Source organism: Galleria mellonella, unplaced genomic scaffold (assembly GCF_026898425.1).
Source record: "Galleria mellonella isolate WM207_F2 unplaced genomic scaffold, CSIRO_AGI_GalMel_v1 utg184, whole genome shotgun sequence".
NCBI lineage: Eukaryota > Metazoa > Arthropoda > Insecta > Lepidoptera > Pyralidae > Galleria > Galleria mellonella.
This window is the reverse complement of record NW_026442025.1, coordinates 1,626,596-1,647,851: the sequence shown is the minus strand read 5'-3', so window position 1 is coordinate 1,647,851 and position 21,256 is coordinate 1,626,596. Positions and strand designations below refer to the sequence as shown.

The 21,256-nt window shown below is 33.3% G+C and overlaps 2 protein-coding genes across 2 annotated transcripts; both read right to left on the bottom strand.

Moving 5' to 3' along the window:
* Positions 1–176: 176 nt before the first annotated feature.
* LOC113513689 (carboxypeptidase B-like) lies at positions 177–9,218 on the bottom strand. The gene is made up of 5 exons (XM_052893845.1): positions 9,077–9,218; positions 7,805–8,017; positions 4,254–4,347; positions 1,978–2,301; positions 177–755 (listed from the first exon to the last, which is right to left on the bottom strand). Exons 1-5 carry the CDS (start codon positions 9,142–9,144, stop codon positions 195–197), a joined length of 1,260 nt encoding a protein of 419 aa, XP_052749805.1. The 5' UTR covers positions 9,145–9,218; the 3' UTR covers positions 177–194.
* A 1,448-nt stretch (positions 9,219–10,666) lies between these two features.
* On the bottom strand, positions 10,667–19,406 carry LOC116412958 (carboxypeptidase B-like). Its single transcript, XM_052893844.1, has 6 exons — positions 19,297–19,406; positions 18,354–18,563; positions 17,797–17,902; positions 16,767–16,886; positions 14,729–14,911; positions 10,667–14,386 (listed from the first exon to the last, which is right to left on the bottom strand). The coding sequence occupies exons 1-6, from the start codon at positions 19,401–19,403 to the stop codon at positions 13,793–13,795; spliced, it is 1,320 nt and encodes a 439-aa protein (XP_052749804.1). The 5' UTR covers positions 19,404–19,406; the 3' UTR covers positions 10,667–13,792.
* Between the last annotated feature and the right edge of the window lie 1,850 nt (positions 19,407–21,256).

The following is a 21,256-nucleotide window of genomic DNA, read 5'->3' as shown; positions in this document are numbered from 1 at the left end:
TTATTTAAATTTTTCATACAATGTTAAAAACACATCATTAGAAAAATAATCGGACTTAAATTTACGGTTCTTTTCTCTACTATTTTACATAAAGATTACATTAAAAAGTTCAACTCATGAATTAGATTGGCAATATCAGTTAGGTTAGTGTCACCCAACAATTGTTAAGAAAACACTTCTTGGAGAAAATTCTTTTATTTTTCTAACACATTGTCAGCAGCAACTGAAACAGCTGTCCATACATCATCGACGATATATACAATATCTTCTGCTGGTATTTCAACACCGTTTTCTTTGTCTTGTATTATATCTATGTTGTATGCATAGTTGATTGCTTTGCTTCTAGCATAATCGCTACTCGTACCAGAAGCTGGATCGAGATTTATGGAAGCCACACCTAATTTATAATCACCATTCATTGAATTAACAATTTCAAGACCCAATAAGTGATGAGATCTGAATAAACCAGTAGCAGCTCTTTCATAATACCAAGGATAAGAAAGAAATCCTCCGTTATTCTGAAGTGATACGTAAAGACGAATTCTTGAGCCATATTCGTCTATTATAGACTGCAACATTTGGCTTTCTGGTTCTGAAAAAGATTCCAGTCCTCCATAGAGATGGCTGCATGCACTTGTACTGGTTCCAGATGTTCGCCATTCAATATCAAAATTTCTGTTTATATTCACACCAGGGCACATAAAGTCAAGAGCACCAAGATTCCTCGTAGTTCTATTTTTCATCCAGAACCTTAGCTAGAAGCAATTATATAAAATTAGTATCCTTAAGTGGATTGGATGATAGAGGCAAAACAAATGCAATAAATAATGCGGATAAACAGGTATATCTTTTATTTATGCCTTCTCAACCGTCTTATTAGGTCTCATTAAGTTAGCGTAATTTCCTTTACCATTCTCCCCTCCTCTAATGACAATTCAATTATCACATTTTAACAAACTTGAAAACATGTTCGCAAATGGTTTTTAAGTTCCATACAAAAGAAAGTGATTCTCATTCATTTATACATTTTTTGTGCAAATATATTACACGATTAATTTACCAATTCTGAACCGATTTTCATAAATCTTTTTGCAATCGATTGGGAATCTCCGGGAACTCCGGCATTTCTGAAGCAGTTATTTGTAAAAGTAAAAAATTGGTCGGTATGAATCAAAATCGTGATGGTTGAACAGTTACAGTATAAAAGAATTACAAGACATATTGTTATTTGTTCTTATGTGAGGGCATATGTATATTTACCAGAGGGAGACTTTGTATAAATGTCTCTTCCTTGAGCACCTCTGTCCCATTCGTGTTTTTACCGTGAAACAATTGTATTTGAATGGCTGTGTTTCGGTTTGAAGGGTGGAATATGGCAGTGAATTTACATGGTATAGAGGAATAACACCTGAGTCCTCAGGAATGGCAACACATGGGGGGTTTCTTGTGCGAAACAGTATACTTTGTCATGTCCATGGCGCCGCTGATATCTATAGGCGATGGTTACCATTTTTCATCAGGTGGGCCGTTAGCTTTTTTGCCATACTAAGTTACAAAAAAAAAATTACGACCGCATTCGATTTTTGTGGAGATATTATTTTGCACATGAAATAACCTTCGCCAATTAGGAAATTATTTCTATATCTATGTGTACAAAAACTGAACTGTCCCAAGTGAAATAAATGCATTAGATAAATAATTGTCTGTTAATATTTATAAATTTATAATATCTGTTAAGTAGCAAATATGATACTGGTATCATGAAATAAGAAAATATATAGATTCATTTTATAACATTGCACGTTCATGTAACTTGTAAATTTTAAGATTTTCTACACAGAACTTTGCATCTATATAGGTATCAATTCTGTTTTCGGCGGAGTCGAAACGACACATATTCGTAATATAGAACTTGGTTCACATTTCACATTTATATTTTTGATTCGATTATATATTTACTAAATTGTTTCTACTCACATTTGTATGCGTATATTCGTATCCATCGGGATTGACAACCGGTATTATTATCCATTCAAAATCATTCAAAAATCTTCGTTGATCACTCTCTAATAGTTTGCTTGCAATGTTTATAGCGGCAGGTACAGTTATCCATTCTCTTGGATTTATTGCAGCTTCTATGACTACTAGCGGTTTTGTATCTTCAGAATTATCATTTCTTGACTTTATTTTCAAATATACTAAAGGTCTATTTTGTTCTGTTGAACCATACTCTATGATTTCTAAAGAAACTTCAGTTGAATCAGCGTACGATTCTTTTAATGTATATAAATATTTCAGTATCTGAAAATAAATAAGATATACCTTATTAGTATTGTAAATTATTGTAGTTGTCTGCAACGTTAACTTTTCAACGATGGTACATCATGTGTAGGGTTTTTCACATCGAATGGTTTCAACTAAGAATTCGTTTTTTCAATCGATTTCTTCTGTAGGAACAAAGGATAAATTATTATATATAATAAATTTAAAATGTATTAATTTTATATCTATATAATTGACGCCTTTACACCGCAGAGGTAGGTACTTAAAATAATTTGTGCAAAATAAATTCCTGGTTGGATTTTGGTTAGACATCAAAAAGATAGAGTTTCTCAATTAGTTTGTATTTTTTATGTTTGTCACCTCATAATGTAGTCAGTTGTGAAACCGATTTGGAAAAAATATTTTTTTATCTAAAAGCATACATTTATAGATTGGTTCTATAGAAATTTATCAAAGTCGGTTTGATGGTTTAGTTTTACAGGTTGTAACTTTTGAATGGCGCGTTCTATCAGCTAATCTAAATATCTTTACCAAATAAATGACAAAAAATGCTAAACTCACTTTCACTTTCTCCCACGTACAACCATTCTTTGGAATCAACTTCCAGCAGCAATATTTCCGAACCGATACGACAACATAACCTTCAAGAAAAGAGTATATTCCTTTTTAAAAGGCTAGCAGCACACCTGCAATGCCGTAGGTGTTGTGGGTGACCATGGGCGGCGGTAGTCACTTACCATCAGGTAAGCCGCATGCTCGTTTGCCCCCTGTGTTGTAAAAAAAAAAAAACTAATATGGCATATATTAGTATTAAGGTTTAGCATTTTTTGTCATGTATTCTTGTTCAACCCTTAAGTTAGTATGAGAGACCCAAAATTTTTGTGTTTTTGATTCACAAAATTTCTGCCCCTAATATGTTATATATCATGGGCAAATTCCTAGTTCCATATACCGATAGCAACTTCTATTTCACCCTGTATATACATTACATGTTCTTTCATAACGCTAGTTGTCTAGCTGGTGGATCAAGCGATTAGATAACAGCATTCCGAAGCTTGTAAAGAAGTCTATTTTATTTTATTAGTATGATTACTTAAATAACACTTATTGGTATGTGTTTATAACTAGTATTTACTGTTGACTTTATTCGTGTAATCGAGATATATTGTTTGATAAACATAATATATACATATATACTGCATATATGATAAATTCTATCACGATTGATTGAGCGGTTGAGACTAAGTGATAACAAACAAACAAATTCCCTTTCAAATTTGGAGTATCAGTAAAGATTACCGCGAGTCTTAATATCAATTTGTTAGAACCTACTTATTGGTCCCAAAATTCATCATTGTCTCTTCATCTTATCTTAATTATAACTTTGGGTAGACATGTTTTTTTTTTCATTCGTCTCTATTCGCAGTTATTTTCGCATTCACTCCAATTTTAGTCATATTATCTTTAACACAGTCCATCCAAGTCTTTTTGGGTCTTCCTCTGTTCTTACAGTTATCCACATTCATACTTAATACTTTTCTTAATACCTTGCCATGGTACCCAAATTGTTGTATAGTATAGACTCGATTATTCGAACATCGATTATCCGAATATTCGATTATTCAGACTCATTCTTCATGACTTTAATTACACATTTAGAAATAGTAATATGTATTAGTTGGGTAAATAGGTATTATGTTAACCATTATCTTAACAGCTCGTAATTTTTTGATATCGTGTTGTCTAAATGACGTGTGTAAAATTTTTTACATAATAAAAAAATACATATTAAAATTAATTTTTTTTGTTTTGACTTCGAAATTCAATTCGAATTCCGGAATTCGATTATCCGGATTTTCGATTATATGGAATACCTGTGTTTTTATTTAGTTCCAGACTCTACTGTATATATTTTTTTATGAGTTGAATCGTCAATTTGTTATTCAATGTCTTAAAAAAAAACTATTTACCTCATCATAGCGATAATATCCTTCGAAATTAAACGTGCTTTCGCTATCCGATCTTAATCTTTTCGACAATGCTTTCTCCTTTTCAAATAAGTATCTGAAAATAATAAATATATTGTATAAATATAAATAACTAGCTAACTAAGCATTTAATTTATAAAAACTTTATATGTTAATCTAAATTATGATCTATAGGCGTCGGTTACCACTTTCCACCAGGTGGGCCGTTAGCTTGTTTGCCATTCGAAGTTGCATAAAAAAAATTATAATAAAATCTGTTCAATTTAAGTTTTATTAAATTTTTAATAATTTTTTGTTAATGTAATAATATCGTAACTGGAGGTTATAATAAGAACAAAAAATATAAAACAAGTTATTTCTGTAATTTGCTCTGTCTTTTTGTTTATTCTTGTATTATATTAATAAATTGAATGCTGTTATTACAGCTTTATTCTGAAAGATTTAGCTTGAAATGTGCTGTAAGTTTATATACATATATAAACTTACATATATATATAAACAGAATGGAAATAGTATCTTGGTACGCCAAGTACATGTATTTTAGAGAAATGGTTGCTTACTCGTACTTCCAAAATTCACGCGTAAAAAGTTGCATGTAAAAGTTAGTCAAAAATATAACAGAAATAAATAATTTTAAGCATATTTGTATAGTTAATTTCTAGGATCCTTTATTTTAATATTAATATGAAAATATTTATTATTAATTATATATATATATATATATATATATATATATATATATATATATATATATATATATATATATATATATATATATTATTATTATTATTGCACTTATAAAAAAAGACCTTTGATAATATCCTAGACTATAAACTTATCGTAATTTATTTACAACAGATAACATGAATATTGTTATGTATTTACATGATATTATTAACACAATTTCAAATATACACCTATACTGAATTCAGAAGAAAAATCTATTAATATGTTATTAGGTTTATGTAATTAGTTATTCATTTTGTTTGTGTACATATTGTTAACCTTTATAGTCTGTATTATTCTTTGAAGGGAACAATACAGGGGTTTTCAGTAATTCATTATATATGAAAATGTTTGTAAAGATGGATATATGTTTGTTACTTTCTCACGGAAAAACGACTGAATGGATTTGAATGAAATTTAGTACATGAGTAAGTTATATATTAACATAGTTTGTATGATACTTTATGTATTGATATATGCGAGCGTAGTCGCGGTATACAGCCAGTTCAAATATACATTCCATATGCCATTTGCAAAACTATTTTATTTTTTATATTACGTTACTTTCAGAATAATTACATAATAATTTGATAAATGGATGAAAGTAGCCTATATCTTTCTTCATCTCACACAGTCCGTATATACTAAATTTCATAGTAACTGGTTAGGTTGTTAAGGCACTATAAGGTTACAAACAAAAAACCCTCTTTCTTATTTATATATATAATATTAGTAAGCAATTATCAGTCCTAATAGATTCGGTTACTGTGGTCACGCCATATCATGACGATATAACATCACTAATCCTGATAACGATCATAATTACCGTTACAATGAGTTTATAATGTAAATTCAAATAAATAAAAACATTTATTATTACCTGTAAAATAATTTCTTTTACTTTTGCATTTATTATTATAATATTAGTAAGTAAATATCAGCCTTGATAGATTCGATTACTGTGGTCACGTCATAACTGTGACGATATTAAATATAACACTACTAATCCTGATAACGATCACAATCACCGTTACAATGAGTTTATAATGTAAATTTGAATAAATAAAAACATTTATTATTACTCGTAAAATACTTTCTTTCACTTTCGTAATTATATTTATAATATTAGTAAATAAACATCAGTCTTGATAGACTCGGTTACTGTGGTCACACCATAACTGTGACGATATTAAATATAACACTACTAATCCTGATAACGATCACAATCACCGTTACAATGAGTTTATAATGTAAATTTGAATAAATAAAAACATTTATTATTACTCGAAAAATACTTTCTTTCGCTTTCGTAATTATATTTATAATATTAGTAAGTAAACATCAGTCTTGATAGACTCGGTTACTGTGGTCACACCATAACTGTGACGATATTAAATATAACATCACTAATCCTGATAACGATCATAATCACCGTTACAATGAGTTTATAATGTAAATTCGAGTAAATAAAAACATTATTATTACTCGTGTAATAAGTCTAATTTGTAAATGTAAGTAAAAAATACTGAACTGAAAAAAATAAATGAACTTCATTAATTTATTTAAATAATATTTTTGTTGCTAGTAGCTTGGTGAGATGATTTTTTTTTACAATTTTGTATGTTTTTTCATCATTATCATATCATCCTTTAATTGTCCACTGATGAACATAAGCCTCTCCCAAGGGGGGTTTTGCCAGTAATTGCTACGCTTGGCCGACTGATTGGCAACTGCAGTTAGACTTTGGAGGTGTTTTAAGAGGGACGCTGCTGCCTATCCTACGCACTCCCTTAGTCGCCTGAGGGACAGAGGTACCCAAGCAATCGACTTTTGTACAAAGTCTCCCTCAGGTAAATATATATTATATATTGTAAACACCCCGACCAAAGCAAAGAAACATATTTATGAATACACAATGCTTGTATTGTGCGAGGATCGAACTTACAAATGTTGGATGAGGGGGTGTACTTACTACACTACTGAGGTTATTAAAAAGAAAAAATAAATAAAGAGAAAGATTCATCATATCACCCTTCAACTGTCCACTGCCGAATACTTACCCCTAATGCCTACCCCTTGAGGGATTTAGCTAGTAATTCCCACGTTTGGTTTTGGTCCGTGGATTGAAAACCGCAGTTAGGCTTTGGAGATGTTTTAAGAGGGACGCTACTGACCATCCCTCGTCCTACCTTAGTTGCCTCTGACAACGCTCATGGAAAAGGAAGGGATGGCCTATTCTATATCGGAACCACACGACAATACAAAATTCTACAATATTATACAAAAAACCGACTTCAATTGGGGCAAAATCAGTCATTTTGATTTAATAACTGAACTACTGTAGCGTATTTGATATAATATCTATGACACCAATCTAATTAAGTATATCCTTTCAGATAAAACCAAGAATCTTTCAAATCATATACCAGAGAGAGACTTTGTACAAAAGTCGTTTGCTTGAGCATCTTTGTTCCATTCGTGTTTCAACCGTGAAGCAGTTGTGTTTGCATGGCTGTGTTTCGGTTTGAATGATGAGATATGGGTACAGATAACACCTGAGTCCTCAGGAATGGCAACGCATGGGGGCTATCATGGGCGAAACAGTATACTCTGTTATGTCCATGGTACTGCTCATGTCTATAGGCGACGGTTACCACTTTCCATCAGGTGGGTCGTCAGCTTGTTGGCCATTCTAAGTTGTATAAAAAAATGACGGAGTTATGTGACAATAAACATAAAAAGGAAATACAACCAAATTAAGAAGGTACAACCTTCTTTTGGAAATCGTTTGAAATGAACAAACTTACCCGTACAAATCTTCTATATGCACATCTACGTTGATATTCAATTGTTGGAGTTTGTTCTCGAACCAATCAATACGTGCTGGTGGGACCATCGCGAGACCAGTGATTCCATACTCCAAAGAGGGCAGTCTCCAGTAGTCAATTAGATCGTCTTTTAACAATGTGAAATTATCCTGCTGCTGTTGCTCATGAAAAGTTACTCTGTACACTTTATAACTGTAAAAAAGATGTATTATGTACTTTATCCACATGGAAGTAGATCTAATATGCATCTCTCTCTCTTGGTCCTCTTCATTACTGAAGGTCGTGTCCTTGAAAGGTGTCTGTTGTCTCTCTTATGTTATTCCATTTTGCACGGTCTTCAGCTTCTCGCATATGCATAATATACCTAATATTATACAGTGGGGGGAAAGGGATTGTTAGCAATGGAGTTTGATAGCTCCATTTCTAGCAATAGCCTTATTAGGTCGACCTCCACGTGAACAATTCTTGTTGAATCTTGTTGAATTCGTCACGATGGGCTTACTGACCTATTTCATCCTCACCTTATCTTTTTTTATAAGCGCAATAATATATATATATATATATATATATATATATATATATATATATATATATAGTAGATGTGACGTGGCTTTTAGATCCAATCCCATTTTATAAGATATTTAGGCATTACTGTGTTTTGGTTTGAAAGGTGGGATATGACAGTGAAATTACGCAGTACAGAGGCAATGCACCTTAGTCTTCACGAATAGCAACGCATGAAGGGTATCAAGGGCAATACAGTATACTCTGTAATGTCATTATATATTTAGGGATTTAGGATAGAGGTAAGAGAGATCTAAATTGTCAAACTTAGCAGGCTTTAAAAATATAACTTAGAATACTGATCACATAGATCTTACTAAACACGAAAAAAAACGAGTTTTCAGGAATAAGTCAACGTATGGGGGTAACATAGGCGAAACAGTATACTTTCGTATCTTCGCTCATGTCTACATGCGACGGCTACCAATTTCCATCAGGTAGGCTGTCAGCTTGTTTGCCATAGTAATTCGTATAAAAAAATCAGAAATAATTGCTTAATTTGTATTCCGCTTCGTGCTTCGGGTCCACGAGCAGCGGTCTTACGTAAGCCACATCAAAGATTTCAGCGTACAAAGATAGTGGTCTTGCAGCCCTCGACACGTGAAGAAGACACCTTCAAACGAGTACTGGTTATTTGTTTTTTAAAGTCGGATAAATATTAGTAAATAATTCATTATTCAAACTCACTTTTTGTACTCGTCATTCTTTCCAAACACCAACGTCACATAAGTAATTACAAAGAACAGAATTAACATTTTTACTGTCCGTTCATGTCCAACAACGATTCTACACTAGTGTATCAATGTACTTGTATATTATTAAAAAATAAAAATACAATAAAACTCTAGATAATGATTGATGATCCGCGATTAATATGTTTGTGTATATTCATATTGTTATCTTGAGATCAATTTCGAACGTCGAGTGGCACAAGTCGTATTTCTGTAGCAAACAATTTGTGTCGAAAAATAGTATTTTTCATACAACAGAGACGATATCTGTTATTCATAAAGAACCTTTTTTTTTTCACTGTAGTTTAAATTTATTTTATTTATTTTTATACAACATATAACGTTGGTATCTAGGTGCTTCCGCCCATAAGTGACAGTAATACTCCATGTGGGGCATCATGGTATAACATAAATACAAAAACAAAGAATTTTCAAGTGATGTGTTTAGTAACAAATTGTATTCAATATTTGTTGATATTTTTTTTTTCTATATTAGTTAGTTAATAGTAATTATTTTTGTTCTACAATAAATTATGACCATTGTGATAATAATTCATTTGATAAGTAACGCATAGTTACAGAGATAAGAAACCTCAATATCAATAGACTGTACGGAGAAGGGATTGTTTGTGAATTGTAGTGTTGTACTGCAATGAATATGGTATAATCTTAGAATATATAGATAGAGCATCGAGTCTCAAAGACAGTTCGACTTTTCGTCAGCTAATTGTCAAATTAGCTGACTTTTACCAAAGGGAGACTTTGTACAAAAGTCGTTAGCTTGAGCACCTCTGTCCCATTCGTGTTTCTACCGTGAAGAAGCTATGTTTCGGTTTGAAGGGTGGGATATGGTAGTGAATTTACAGGGTACAGAGGAATAACACTTTAGTCTTTACGAATGGTAACGCATGAGTATCATGGGCGAAACAGTATACTCTGTTATGTCCATGGTGCTACTCATGTCTATAGGCAACGGTTACCACTTTGCAACAGGTGGGTCGTCAGCTTGTTTGCATGCTAAGTTGCACAAAAATTACTTTTTTTTATCAGTGTTCTTACTGTAATTACGCACATAATGTATCTTGACGCATCTCTATTTAATTATTTAATAAACAAAATAAGTTTTCCCGCATTAAAAATATTATAAAATAATAAATAAATGTAGAAGTTATAAATGAAACCCAAAATTGTATGAAAATGTTGACCCGCTTTTCTGGTAATATTTGTATGGAAATACTCTATCTATATAATCTAAGAGTATAATATACGATGTAGTACTGTTGTGATTGGTAGGAAATGTCATATTGAATAAATAACTTAAAATATAAGCAAAAATAATTTGTTTAGAAGTAATTAAAAAATAAATATACAAAAATGTTCAAAATTCAAAAGTTTATTTGAATAAACATATTTATTTTTTTCTTTCTTTCTTTCTTTAATTCACAAATTTTGTTGGTTGTAGATTTTTGAATAACAAAAAATTGTATTCATCATGAATTGACTCAGACTTTCTATCTATAATGTATATATAAAAAAAAAACATATATTTATGTATATCTATTTATTATTATATTATATAAGCTGTTTAGTCTTGGCATAAAATAGGCCATTCCTTTCCTGTGGGTGTCGTAAAAGGCGACTAAAGGAACTCAGTGGTCGAGACATGGGCAGTAGTGCCTCCCTTAAAACATCACGAAAGCCTAACTGCGGTTGCTAACCCGCATACCAATCACGGTAACTACTGGCAAAACTCTTCAAGAGCGAGGTCTATGTACAGCAGTGGACAGTTAACTGCTAACATAATGATAATGATTAATTATTTAATAACTACATTATAAACTCTTTAAAAAGATAACTAGATGGCGCTACGCAATATATCAAACAAGTGATCATTATTTTGTAACTAAAAATTCTCTTTGTTTCACAAAACTCTCTAATCTAGGAAAATAATTAGTGTATATTTCTTTCGAAACAACTAATAATACTGAGATGGAAAATCGAGTTTAATAATTTACGTTAATTGACTTTCTGTGATGCAAAACAAAGTTTTCCAATATTTAAATAAAACTACGAATTAAGTCCATTCTAAAATAGTTATACCCGTCTTCTGTTTTCGATTTAGCAGACACTAAATCAATAATTAGGACACAGTAAACTCCAAAGACAGCCATCTTTAAACTATCAGTATTAACTTTAATAACAAAGGTTTGAAATACTTTTACTAAATTATACTTATCAATTAATATTTTAATGTTTTTTTTTTGTATATTATCATATTAGAAATCTTTAATTTTATTGATGCATTGATAAGGTTTTGCCCCTTTAATAATATGATAGTTACTGTACTAATGTTATAAATAAGAGGGGGGCAAATTTCTCATCGGCGGCGATCCGCTATGCCACGACTCAAGTCATGTCTCCCTTGTTTTCCCATATAATAAAAAAGTGGAAAAGAGTGAGAAATAGTGTTTAGAGAGATATGTATATTGAAAGACGAAATAATGATATAGATGGAAAAGGGAATGAAAGAAGAATTACGAAAGAGATTTATCGAGCACCAATGGAAGGGGATGTCAGGAGGGACTGCTCTAGTAGGACATATTAACCAAACAGACGACGTTCAGAAGAACGGCCAAATTAAACGTACTTGTAACCAGTGAGCGTGTATGAAAGGGTTGATGAACGTGGAAGAAGCGAATGAGTCGAGTTTCGAATGAACGTTTCAATCGTAGTATTTAGTGTTCCATTGTTTTTGTATACCCTAATGGAAGACAGGCGTGATAACTATGTATGTATTATAAATGTTTGGATAGTAGTGGGGAAAGGACTGTACCTTATCAGGATGATTTCCACATGGTTTTCGGAAAACCTTTGTGGTTAATTTCACATTCACAACCTAAATTTATCCTTATTATTTCATACTTTGCTGGTATCCCGTCATTTAAAGTAATTGTACTAGGACATCGTTTTATTTTCACTAATTAATTATTTATTTGAATTTAGAACGTACAATTTTGGTTTTTACCGCGGTTATGTTGCCAGTTTCTTGGGTACGTTGCCTAGGTGTGGTGCGTTGGGAGAATATTTATAATTAAATTAAATATTATTTAGGAATTGTATTGTAAGTTTAATTTATTAATGCACAGTGAACATTCGTTAAACATAATTGATTGATGTTATTTTTTTGATTTTAATACAAAATGTCTGTATATACTTAAATGGCATATTTTTTGAATGTAGAATTGTATTTCTTTCTTTTCAACTAGCAGGGTTTTATACATAAGAAAAAATGAACTGATAAATTCCTATTGTATTTGATAATAATAATAATAACTTTATTTCCTTAAACAAAATTAGCCCATGGTACAATATAGCTATGACTCCACACTAGGCAAAGACTGTATTGTGGTAGCCAAAGCAAGAAATTTAACAATAATGGTGCTGCGAACAGGGCTAATTTAAATATGTAACATTTAATGTAAGTTTGGATTTGCGTAGGTGTAGGTGTGTACGTGTGTATGTGTGCGTAAGTATGTGGGTGTGTCTATATATAAAGGTCGCAAACTTCTAGTTCTAACACATGAATCACAATGCGCTTTTTAAGATTTTCTCTGTATTCTCGTAGGACCAAGACATAAATAATTCATGAACGTGTTTTTTTTTTTTTTGCAAATGAAATATCTTTATACAAGAAGACAATCGAGTTGGTACTTCTATCCTTCTTCTAGCCGCACCGGCTTCTAGAAAACTTCATGGATGCTCATTCTTTTTTGGTAAGACGTACACAGCTGGTAGATAAGTAAGCGCGACCTAAATAATATATGGTATAATGAGGTGAGGATTACTTTAGTTACGTCTATCGTCATGGGTGCTCCGCATTGGCTATTTACCTCTCGTAGGTACTGGAGTTTCCGAGCACCCCGGAGTTAGTGCCCCTGTCTGTCCTTATTATTGTTTTTGTTTCCAGGTAACTAAAGCGTGTGAAATTAGTGATTGCGTTGGCATATCATTGAATTTATACAGAAGTCGAAATTATTAACATTTTTCTTTTAAGAAAGTTTTCTATTAGTAAAATTGAATATATTCCTTGAAGAAACATGAGATGAAAAAGAACAATTTTTAATTTCCTAATTAAATTATGAATGACCTTGGTGGTCTAGGGGTTAAACACATTGCTCATTGATTGTAGGTTCGAACCCTGCACAAACAGACATTTGTATTTGTATGTCTGTTTTTATTGGTCTTGCTGTTTTATGTGCATTATCATATTAGCTGTTAACTACCATTGAATATATAGGCCTCACATTTGAGAGAGTTATGCTAATAGTTGCCATACTCGACGGGCGCGTTGGAATTCGCAGTTAGATTTTGATGTTTTAAGAAGGCTGCTCTATCTCTCGGCCACTAAGTTCCTTTAGTCGCCTCTTACGACACTTACGGAAAAGAAAGGGATGGCCCATTTTATGCTGGGACTACACGGCAGTCAGTATCATGTTAAAACATGCTAATTATTTAAGTTTCGAGCTGTATTAATAATTTTGTTGTTTTACCGATTCTGAAATTGCTTCGGAATATTAAAGAAATTGATGACAGTATTTATGTACATGGAATGAATAATTGAATTAAGAAATTGTTTTACTCTTCATAAACAGAAAAAAAAAATCAGTAGAAATTATGCAAAATCTCGCACGAATTCGGCGCCGACTTTAATAGCTTCCCATGCTTCTTCAGCGGCTTTCTTAAAATACCTCGGATCAACTATGTATCCGTTATCATTATTCACAGTTCCACCATTAGCATAGCTTGGAAGTCTAATCGTGTATGAATATGGTATATTACGTACAACCGTCGCATAGTCAATAGCGCTACCAGATTCCTTTTCTAAAACAGCAGCCACATTACCAACCACGTAGTCATCGTCTTTACATGTGAAGATTTCATTTTTTACTGTAGCCATTTGCATTCCGATTAGATGTAATATTAATCCGTTACTTGGTAAATCGCCAGTACCGAGTCCATATAGAATTTGACTACCAAAACTTTGTAAATTCAAGAAAAGTTTTATCCGACCTTGGTTTAATATCATAATATCACGTATCGATCGTGTTTCTACTTCCGATTCCTCGCTAGTCCCATGGTAGTTGTCTGAACATGGATTATCACTGGAATAATCTCCAAAGTTTATGCCAAAATTGCGGTCGATATTAACACCAATACATTCTTGGTCGACGATACGTCGATTTTTAGTCCACTGCCTTGAGTTTGTCTATTGAAAGATCGAAATTGAAATTTATGAAACATCGTCATCATGTTGTATCAGTCGTAAACTGTCCACTGCTGAACACAGCCTCTCCCATAACGGGGGTTTTGCCACGCTTGGTAGGTGGATTGGCAACCGCACTTTCGCTTTTGATGATATTTTAAAAGGGACGCTGCTGCCCATCCCTCCACCATAAGCTCCCTTAGTCGCCTCTTTCAACATCCACGGGAAAGGAATGGGTGACTTATTCTATGTCGGGACCATACGGCCAGTATATTTTATAGTATAGTATATTTAGTATATATATGCTATTTGAGATAGAGAAATATATAAAAAGCATATATTTACCGAACTGTAATGATATCCATCAGGGTTAGCTATTGGTAAGATGATCCAATCAATATCTTTAACGAGATCCTCTTCAGTGACGTCTGTGACTAATTTGTTTATCGCATGCAACACGACTGGCAAAGAAATCCATTCTCGGCCTTGAATTAAAGATTGTATAAATACTACTGGTTTGGTGTAATCCTGAAAATATACGAGTATGTTTAAGGAAATCATATTTATTCATTTATTTAATTATTTATTTATTTCTAATTAACCTCATTGTGTAAAGATACTTGGAGCAAAAGGCGAGATTAATTAACTACATAGTATTCTCTCCCAGTCAACCATTATTATCTGTCTGCATTGCTATCACAAAGATGCAAAAATAAAATATGCTCATATTATCATCATACAGTTTGAATATAAAGATGAGGTTCGATACCCGTTCGGGCCAATTTAGAAAACGAACCTCTCTGAATTGGTGTGCCACGAGCACGTGGCACACCTGATGGTAAGTGACTACCGCCGCCCATGGTCACCCACAACACCTACGGCATTGCAGGTGTGCTGCTGGCCTTTTAAAAAGGAATATGCTCTTTTCTTGAAGGTTATGTTGTCGTATCGGTTCGGAAATACTGCTGCTGGAAGTCGATTCCAAAGAGTGGTTGTGCGTGGAAGAAAGTGCCTTGAAAAACGCACGGTGGAGGACTGCCACTCGTCCAGCTGGTTGGGATGAAATTTTAGTTTATGGCGGTTTGTACGATGATGAAAATCAGCAGCAGGTATCAATCCGAATAATTCTTCAGAGCACTCCCCATGATAAATTCGGTAGAAGATGCATAGAGATGCAACATCTCTACGCAGTTTCAGTGGGTCGAGTCGGACAGTAAGACGCCGATCGTCAACAATTCGAGCTGCCTAACTTTGAATGCGATTCCTCATTAGACAGGGTACCTTAGCTTTAAGACTATAGGATTGGTGTAGACCAAGATATATGTTACTTATAAAAATACAAGAACAATAGTAATTGTCAAGCCAATCATTTCACACAACTGAATTATACTCGTACAACTTGAAACTGAAACATGAATAGCCGTGTAGATCCCGGCTTAGAAAAGATCACTTTTTCTTTCTCGTGGATGTTATAACAGGCAACTAAGGTGGCGAGAGATGATAAGCAGCGTTCCTCTTAAAACATAATCAAAAGTCAAACTGTGGTTGCCAACCCGCCCTCCAAGCGTGGCAACTACTGTCAAAATTTCCCTTATGGGGAAGCAGATAATAACTGCTATTTCTTTCTAACATAAGTTAGACAGTATTTGAGATCAGTTTTTTTTATGCAACTTAGAATGGCATACAAGCTGACGACCCACATGATGTAAAGTGGTAACCGTTACTTATAGACATGAGCAGTACTATGGACATAACAGAGTATACTGTTTCCCCCATGATACCCCTAGCGTTGCTATTCCTGAGGACTTGTTTGTTTCGTGTTTAGTAAAGTCTGTGGTCAGTTATGGAACTGAAACCAAGAATTACGGATTCATTGCAATATATCTAAGTTATTATTTTTAAAGTCTGCCATGTTTGACTTTTTAGATCTCTCTCGCCTCTATTCTAAATCCCTAATTTAGGAAACAGTAAATTGTAAATATACAGTACACTCTGGAAGGTTCATGGTGCTGCTCATATCATATCTCTAGGTGACAGTCACCTCTTTCAGTCAAGTGGGACGTCAGCTTGTTTGCCATTGCATAATAAAGTTAGAGCAATTTTGTATTTTTTTTTGATGGGTGAAAATGGTAAGGTAACCTCGCCTGCGCTAACGGGATACGCTGGCGGAGCACCAGTGAAGGGTGATAGATGAGAATGAAAACAGGCCAGTTAGCCCATCATGATGTATTCATCAGGTATTAACCATGATAGTTTCCAGGGAGAACCACGAGGAGGTCGACCTGGTTGGGCATATTGCTAGCAATGGGATTCTCAGTCTCCATTACTAACAATCCCTTTCTCCCCAGCAATTTTGTATTATAGCGTATTATAAACATCTTACCGTGAAATTTGATGACGATATCCTTATATAATTAATTGGTCTGCCTTCGGAAGTTGTTCCTTGAGTAAGTAAATTAACAGTTGGATACTGTTTATCTAATTCTTCGAGAAATGCGTTAACCTTGAAAAATAATTTACAAATGATTAGTCTTTGAATTGACCACACCATCCTAAGCGAACTCAAGGATACTATGGTCTTCTCGTACTCTAAACTTTTTACGATTGGTCAACTCATTAAGCGCTGTTTAACTGTTTTCAGAAAAGGAGGTTCTATATTAGACCGTATATTGTTTATGTATACCGACCGCTTTCTTCGTTAATATTGGACCGATTTAAAAGAAATTTTTCTTTACGCTACGTTTAAAAGATCAGAGGTTTTTAGATAAAGGGAACAGTTTCAAAGGGAGTTTTTACAAAAGTCGATTGCTTGGGTACCTCTGTCCCATTCGTGTTGCAACCGTGAAGCAGTTGTGTTTGCATGGCTGTGTTTCGGTTTGAAGGGTGAGATATGGCGTGAATTTACTGGGTACAGAGGAATAACACCCGAGTCCTCAGGAATGGCAACGCATGGGGGGTATCATGGGCGAAACAGTATACTCTGTTATGTCCATGGTACTGCTCATGTCTATAGGCGACGGTTACCACTTTCCATCAGGTGGACCGTCAGCTCGTTTGCCATTCTAAGTTGTACAAAAAAAAAACGTCACATGAAAGGCCAACAGTTACATCAATAGTTTATCTTTTATTATATCCATTACTATTTGTAATAGAAAAATTCTTGTGTGTCGTGATAGCTGCAAACAAAATAATGGGCAGTTAGCTTTATATGATCTTCATATTTATTTGACATAAAACTAAAGTGAAGAAAGATTCTTGAGTGTAGTATGACTTCTCATTTGAGTGACCTCAAATGCATTGCAGAGAGTAATCGAATGAAGGTGGCTCAAGACTTATAGCAGTCTATAGTTATAGGCCAGGCCTATGTCCAGCAGTGGATAGATGAATGGTTGAGATGATGAAAGTGATCTTACCTCGTCATATGAATGCATCCTATCTATAGCAATACTCCCATTATCATCTCTGCTAGAGCTCCTTTCTGCAGCTTCTAATAACCGTTTGCGTTCCAGCTCGAATAATCTAAAAACAATATATATATATATATATATATATATATATATATATATATATATATATATATATATATATATATATATATATATATATATATAGTTATGTAATTATATAATTTAATGTTTAGTACATATTCAATAAGTGTTCAATATAAAAAATAACAAAATGCCTTTAATTAAAAATATTTCAAATTTGTTTACAAGAGTTTTATTTCGAAAGGTAATGGTTTACCGGATAAAAAGGTACATAACTTTGTATGGTACTTTATTAAAAAAATTCAGTCTTACCCTAACTTTGATCTAATAAATTAGGTTGTTTTTTATATAAAAAATTTACATAATGAAATATCAAAATCGTTATGAGGTTCAGATGAAGCAGACAGAGCTACAAACACGCGTACAGTGACTATGTTTTACACTATTTAAAGATTACTTAAAAAAAAATAAAGTGTACATACTCTTCCATGTTTTGCACAATGACTTTGTACTCTATTCCAGCTGCAGAGAATTCATTTTCAAATAACATCCTCTGATCTTTCGGTACGAGCACCCTTCCCGAACGTTTCGGCAATGCATGGGACCACACATCTAAGTTGAGCTTCCTCTCTAGTTCACTTAAAATCTTTACCTGCCTTACATTCTTTACTGCGACTTCATATAAAGTGAAACTAAAAATAATATTAATACATTAATTTTGGCTAAATGTATTGCTTTTATATTAGTAATATAATAAAATTGTAACTTTTGATTGTAACTTAGCATTTGGCCTTCCATTGTTTCTGCCTACCCTAATGGGAGACAGGAGTGACAGATATGTATGTATGTAAAATTGTAACTAGACGATGTCTGTACATGGGAAGTATTAACTATAAGAAAATTGTTATGACTTAATATGAGCCATAGAAGCCAATACAATATTTTTTTAGAAATTTTACTATCCATTTAGCTGTCTTACTGTATGTTTAATCTGGTATCTGACGGCCTTAGTGTTATAGGCGTCTACAGGCTAAAGTGAACGTTTACCAACAGACGGGCTGTATGTTTGATATTTAGTATACCAGAGGGAGACTTCGTACTAAAGTCGTTTGCTTGGGTACCTCTATCCAATTCGTGTTTCTACCGTGAAGCAGTTGTGTTTGCATGACTGTGTTTCGGTTTGAAAGGTGGGATATGGCAGCGAATTTACAAGGTACAGAGGAATAACATCTGAGTCCTCAGGAATGGCAACGCATAGGGGGTATTATGGGCGAAACAGTATACTATGTTATTTCCATGGTACTGCTCATGTCTATAGGCGACGGTTACTAATTTCTATCAGGTGGATCGTCAGCTTGTTTGTCATTGTAAGTTACATAAAAAAATCTCTTCCTTTTTTAGATTTTATTAAAGAAAATATCTTACCCATTTTCCGGATTTGGTTTGGTGAACACCAAACTAAATACAATGAATAGATATAAAGCTTTTATGATCATTTTGTAATTGTGAATACTCGAATATTCTGAATTCATTGCCTTTATATACTGTATTTTATTTATCAGTTAATAATTTATAAATTGATTGTGGTATGATTATGATCTGTAATCGGTAACTTGATTTTTCAGATTCGATAGGAAGGCATTTTTATTAATTAGGGTACCGTATCTCTAAAGACAAAAACGGAACCCTTATATCCGTTCATTGTTCGTCCGTCCATCCGTCTATCAAGACCCTTTTTCTTAGGAACGCGTGGAGGTATCGAGTTGAAATTAATTCCATATATTCAGGTATGCAATCTCTTAAAGCAGTGAAAAAATCAAGCTTCTAAATCGACGCGATCAAAAGATACGGCCGTTTATGTTTCATTTATACCGCATATTTTGACGTTCGTAAAGGAAATTTTTGGGGAGGGAATCAAAGAGAATCTTACCAGAGGGAGACTTTTTACAAAAGTCGTTTGCTTGGGCACCTCTGTCTCATTTGTGTTTCAACCGTAAAGCAGTTGTGTTTGCATGGCTGTGTTTCAGTTTGAAGGGTGGGATATGGCGTGAATTTACAGGGTACCGAGGATTAATATCTAAGTCCTCAGAAATGGCAACGTATAGGGAGTATTATGGGCGAAACAGTATATTCTGTTATGTCCACGGTACTGCTCATGTCTATAGGTGACGGTTACCACTTTCCATCAGGTGGGCCATCAGTTTGTTTGCCATACTAAGTTGTATAAAAAGAAAAACCTATAGGGTAGGTCTCGTTGATTTAGAATCATGAAATTTGGTAAATAGCATTATTATGTAGCACAAGTAAAGGAAAAAAATCCGAAAGCAGTAAATTTGTAGTTATTTCACTTTTTTTTTATCTTGATAATTTTGTACCTACGGAATCCTTTTTGCGCGAGTCCGACTTACACTTGACGGCCTTTTTTTTATATGATAACCAATACCATCTAAAAACTACCTATTCGTAGTTGTAGTTAAAATTCAATCAATTACATTGAGTTCATTTTACTTTTTTTTTATAAAGATTTATTTATTTAGGCATATCAACAATATAAATACACACATACAACATACTTTAAGAAACAAAATATAGTATTTACATCAATTATAGACATTTGCCGTGTGGTCCCGGCGTAGAATAGGCCACCCCTTTCTTTCCCGTGGATGTCGTAATAGACTAAGGGAGGGCGAGGAATGGGCAACAGCGTTCCTCTTAAAACATCTCCAAAGCCTAACTGCGCTTGATAATCCGCCTGCCAAGTGTGGCAACTACTGGTAAAACCCCCCAAGGGGGAGGCTTATGTTCAGCAGTGGACAGTTAAAGGCTGGTATGATGATGACATGAACAACATTGAAATAATACATCGACACAAAAAAAAGTTTATAAGTATTAAAAATTACATAAAAAATTTTTGGAGTAGACTTTTAGATAATATTTTAGCCTTAATTGATTGTGTTTTATCATGAAATATATTTAAAAAAATTATGCAGACTATTATAAGTGATTACCAGTGTTGGTACATGTAACCCCAAATTGGTTCAACGAGAAGGAACTTTGAACAAATTTTTATTCTTAAATTTTCGAGTACCTAGTTTAGAGATGCACCCCTTTAATTGCATCTGGACTTAAATGCAGGCATGCGACTCCTCATATTGATATATTTATCTATATCTATCTATATTTATAATAAATCTGTAGAGAGGTCAATTCTGTACATGAATTTTCAAAATAACTATCAGGGGGTGATTAGTGATCGATACTGATGCCAAAAATACAATCAGTAAAATTTTTGTCTGTCTGTATGTTCGTTATAGAAACAAAAACTACTCGACGGATTTTAATGAAATCTGGTACAATTATTCTTCATACTCTTGGACAGGTTATA

Bases quoted from the DNA above. Each gene is read 5' to 3' on its own strand.
- LOC113513689 (XM_052893845.1), bottom strand. From the start codon at position 9,144: ATGTTAATTCTGTTCTTTGTAATTACTTATGTGACGTTGGTGTTTGGA. The intron at 4,348-7,804 runs GTAAGTTTGTTC...TATTATTTTCAG, and splicing joins CATATAGAAGATTTGTACGG to ATACTTATTTGAAAAGGAGA. The intron at 2,302-4,253 runs GTAAATAGTTTT...ATTTATTTTCAG, and splicing joins GATATTATCGCTATGATGAG to ATACTGAAATATTTATATAC.
- LOC116412958 (XM_052893844.1), bottom strand. From the start codon at position 19,403: ATGAATTCAGAATATTCGAGTATTCACAATTACAAAATGATCATAAAA. The intron at 17,903-18,353 runs GTATGTACACTT...TATTGTTTTTAG, and splicing joins ATTGTGCAAAACATGGAAGA to ATTATTCGAGCTGGAACGCA. The intron at 14,387-14,728 runs GTAAATATATGC...ATCTTTCAATAG, and splicing joins ATGGATATCATTACAGTTCG to ACAAACTCAAGGCAGTGGAC.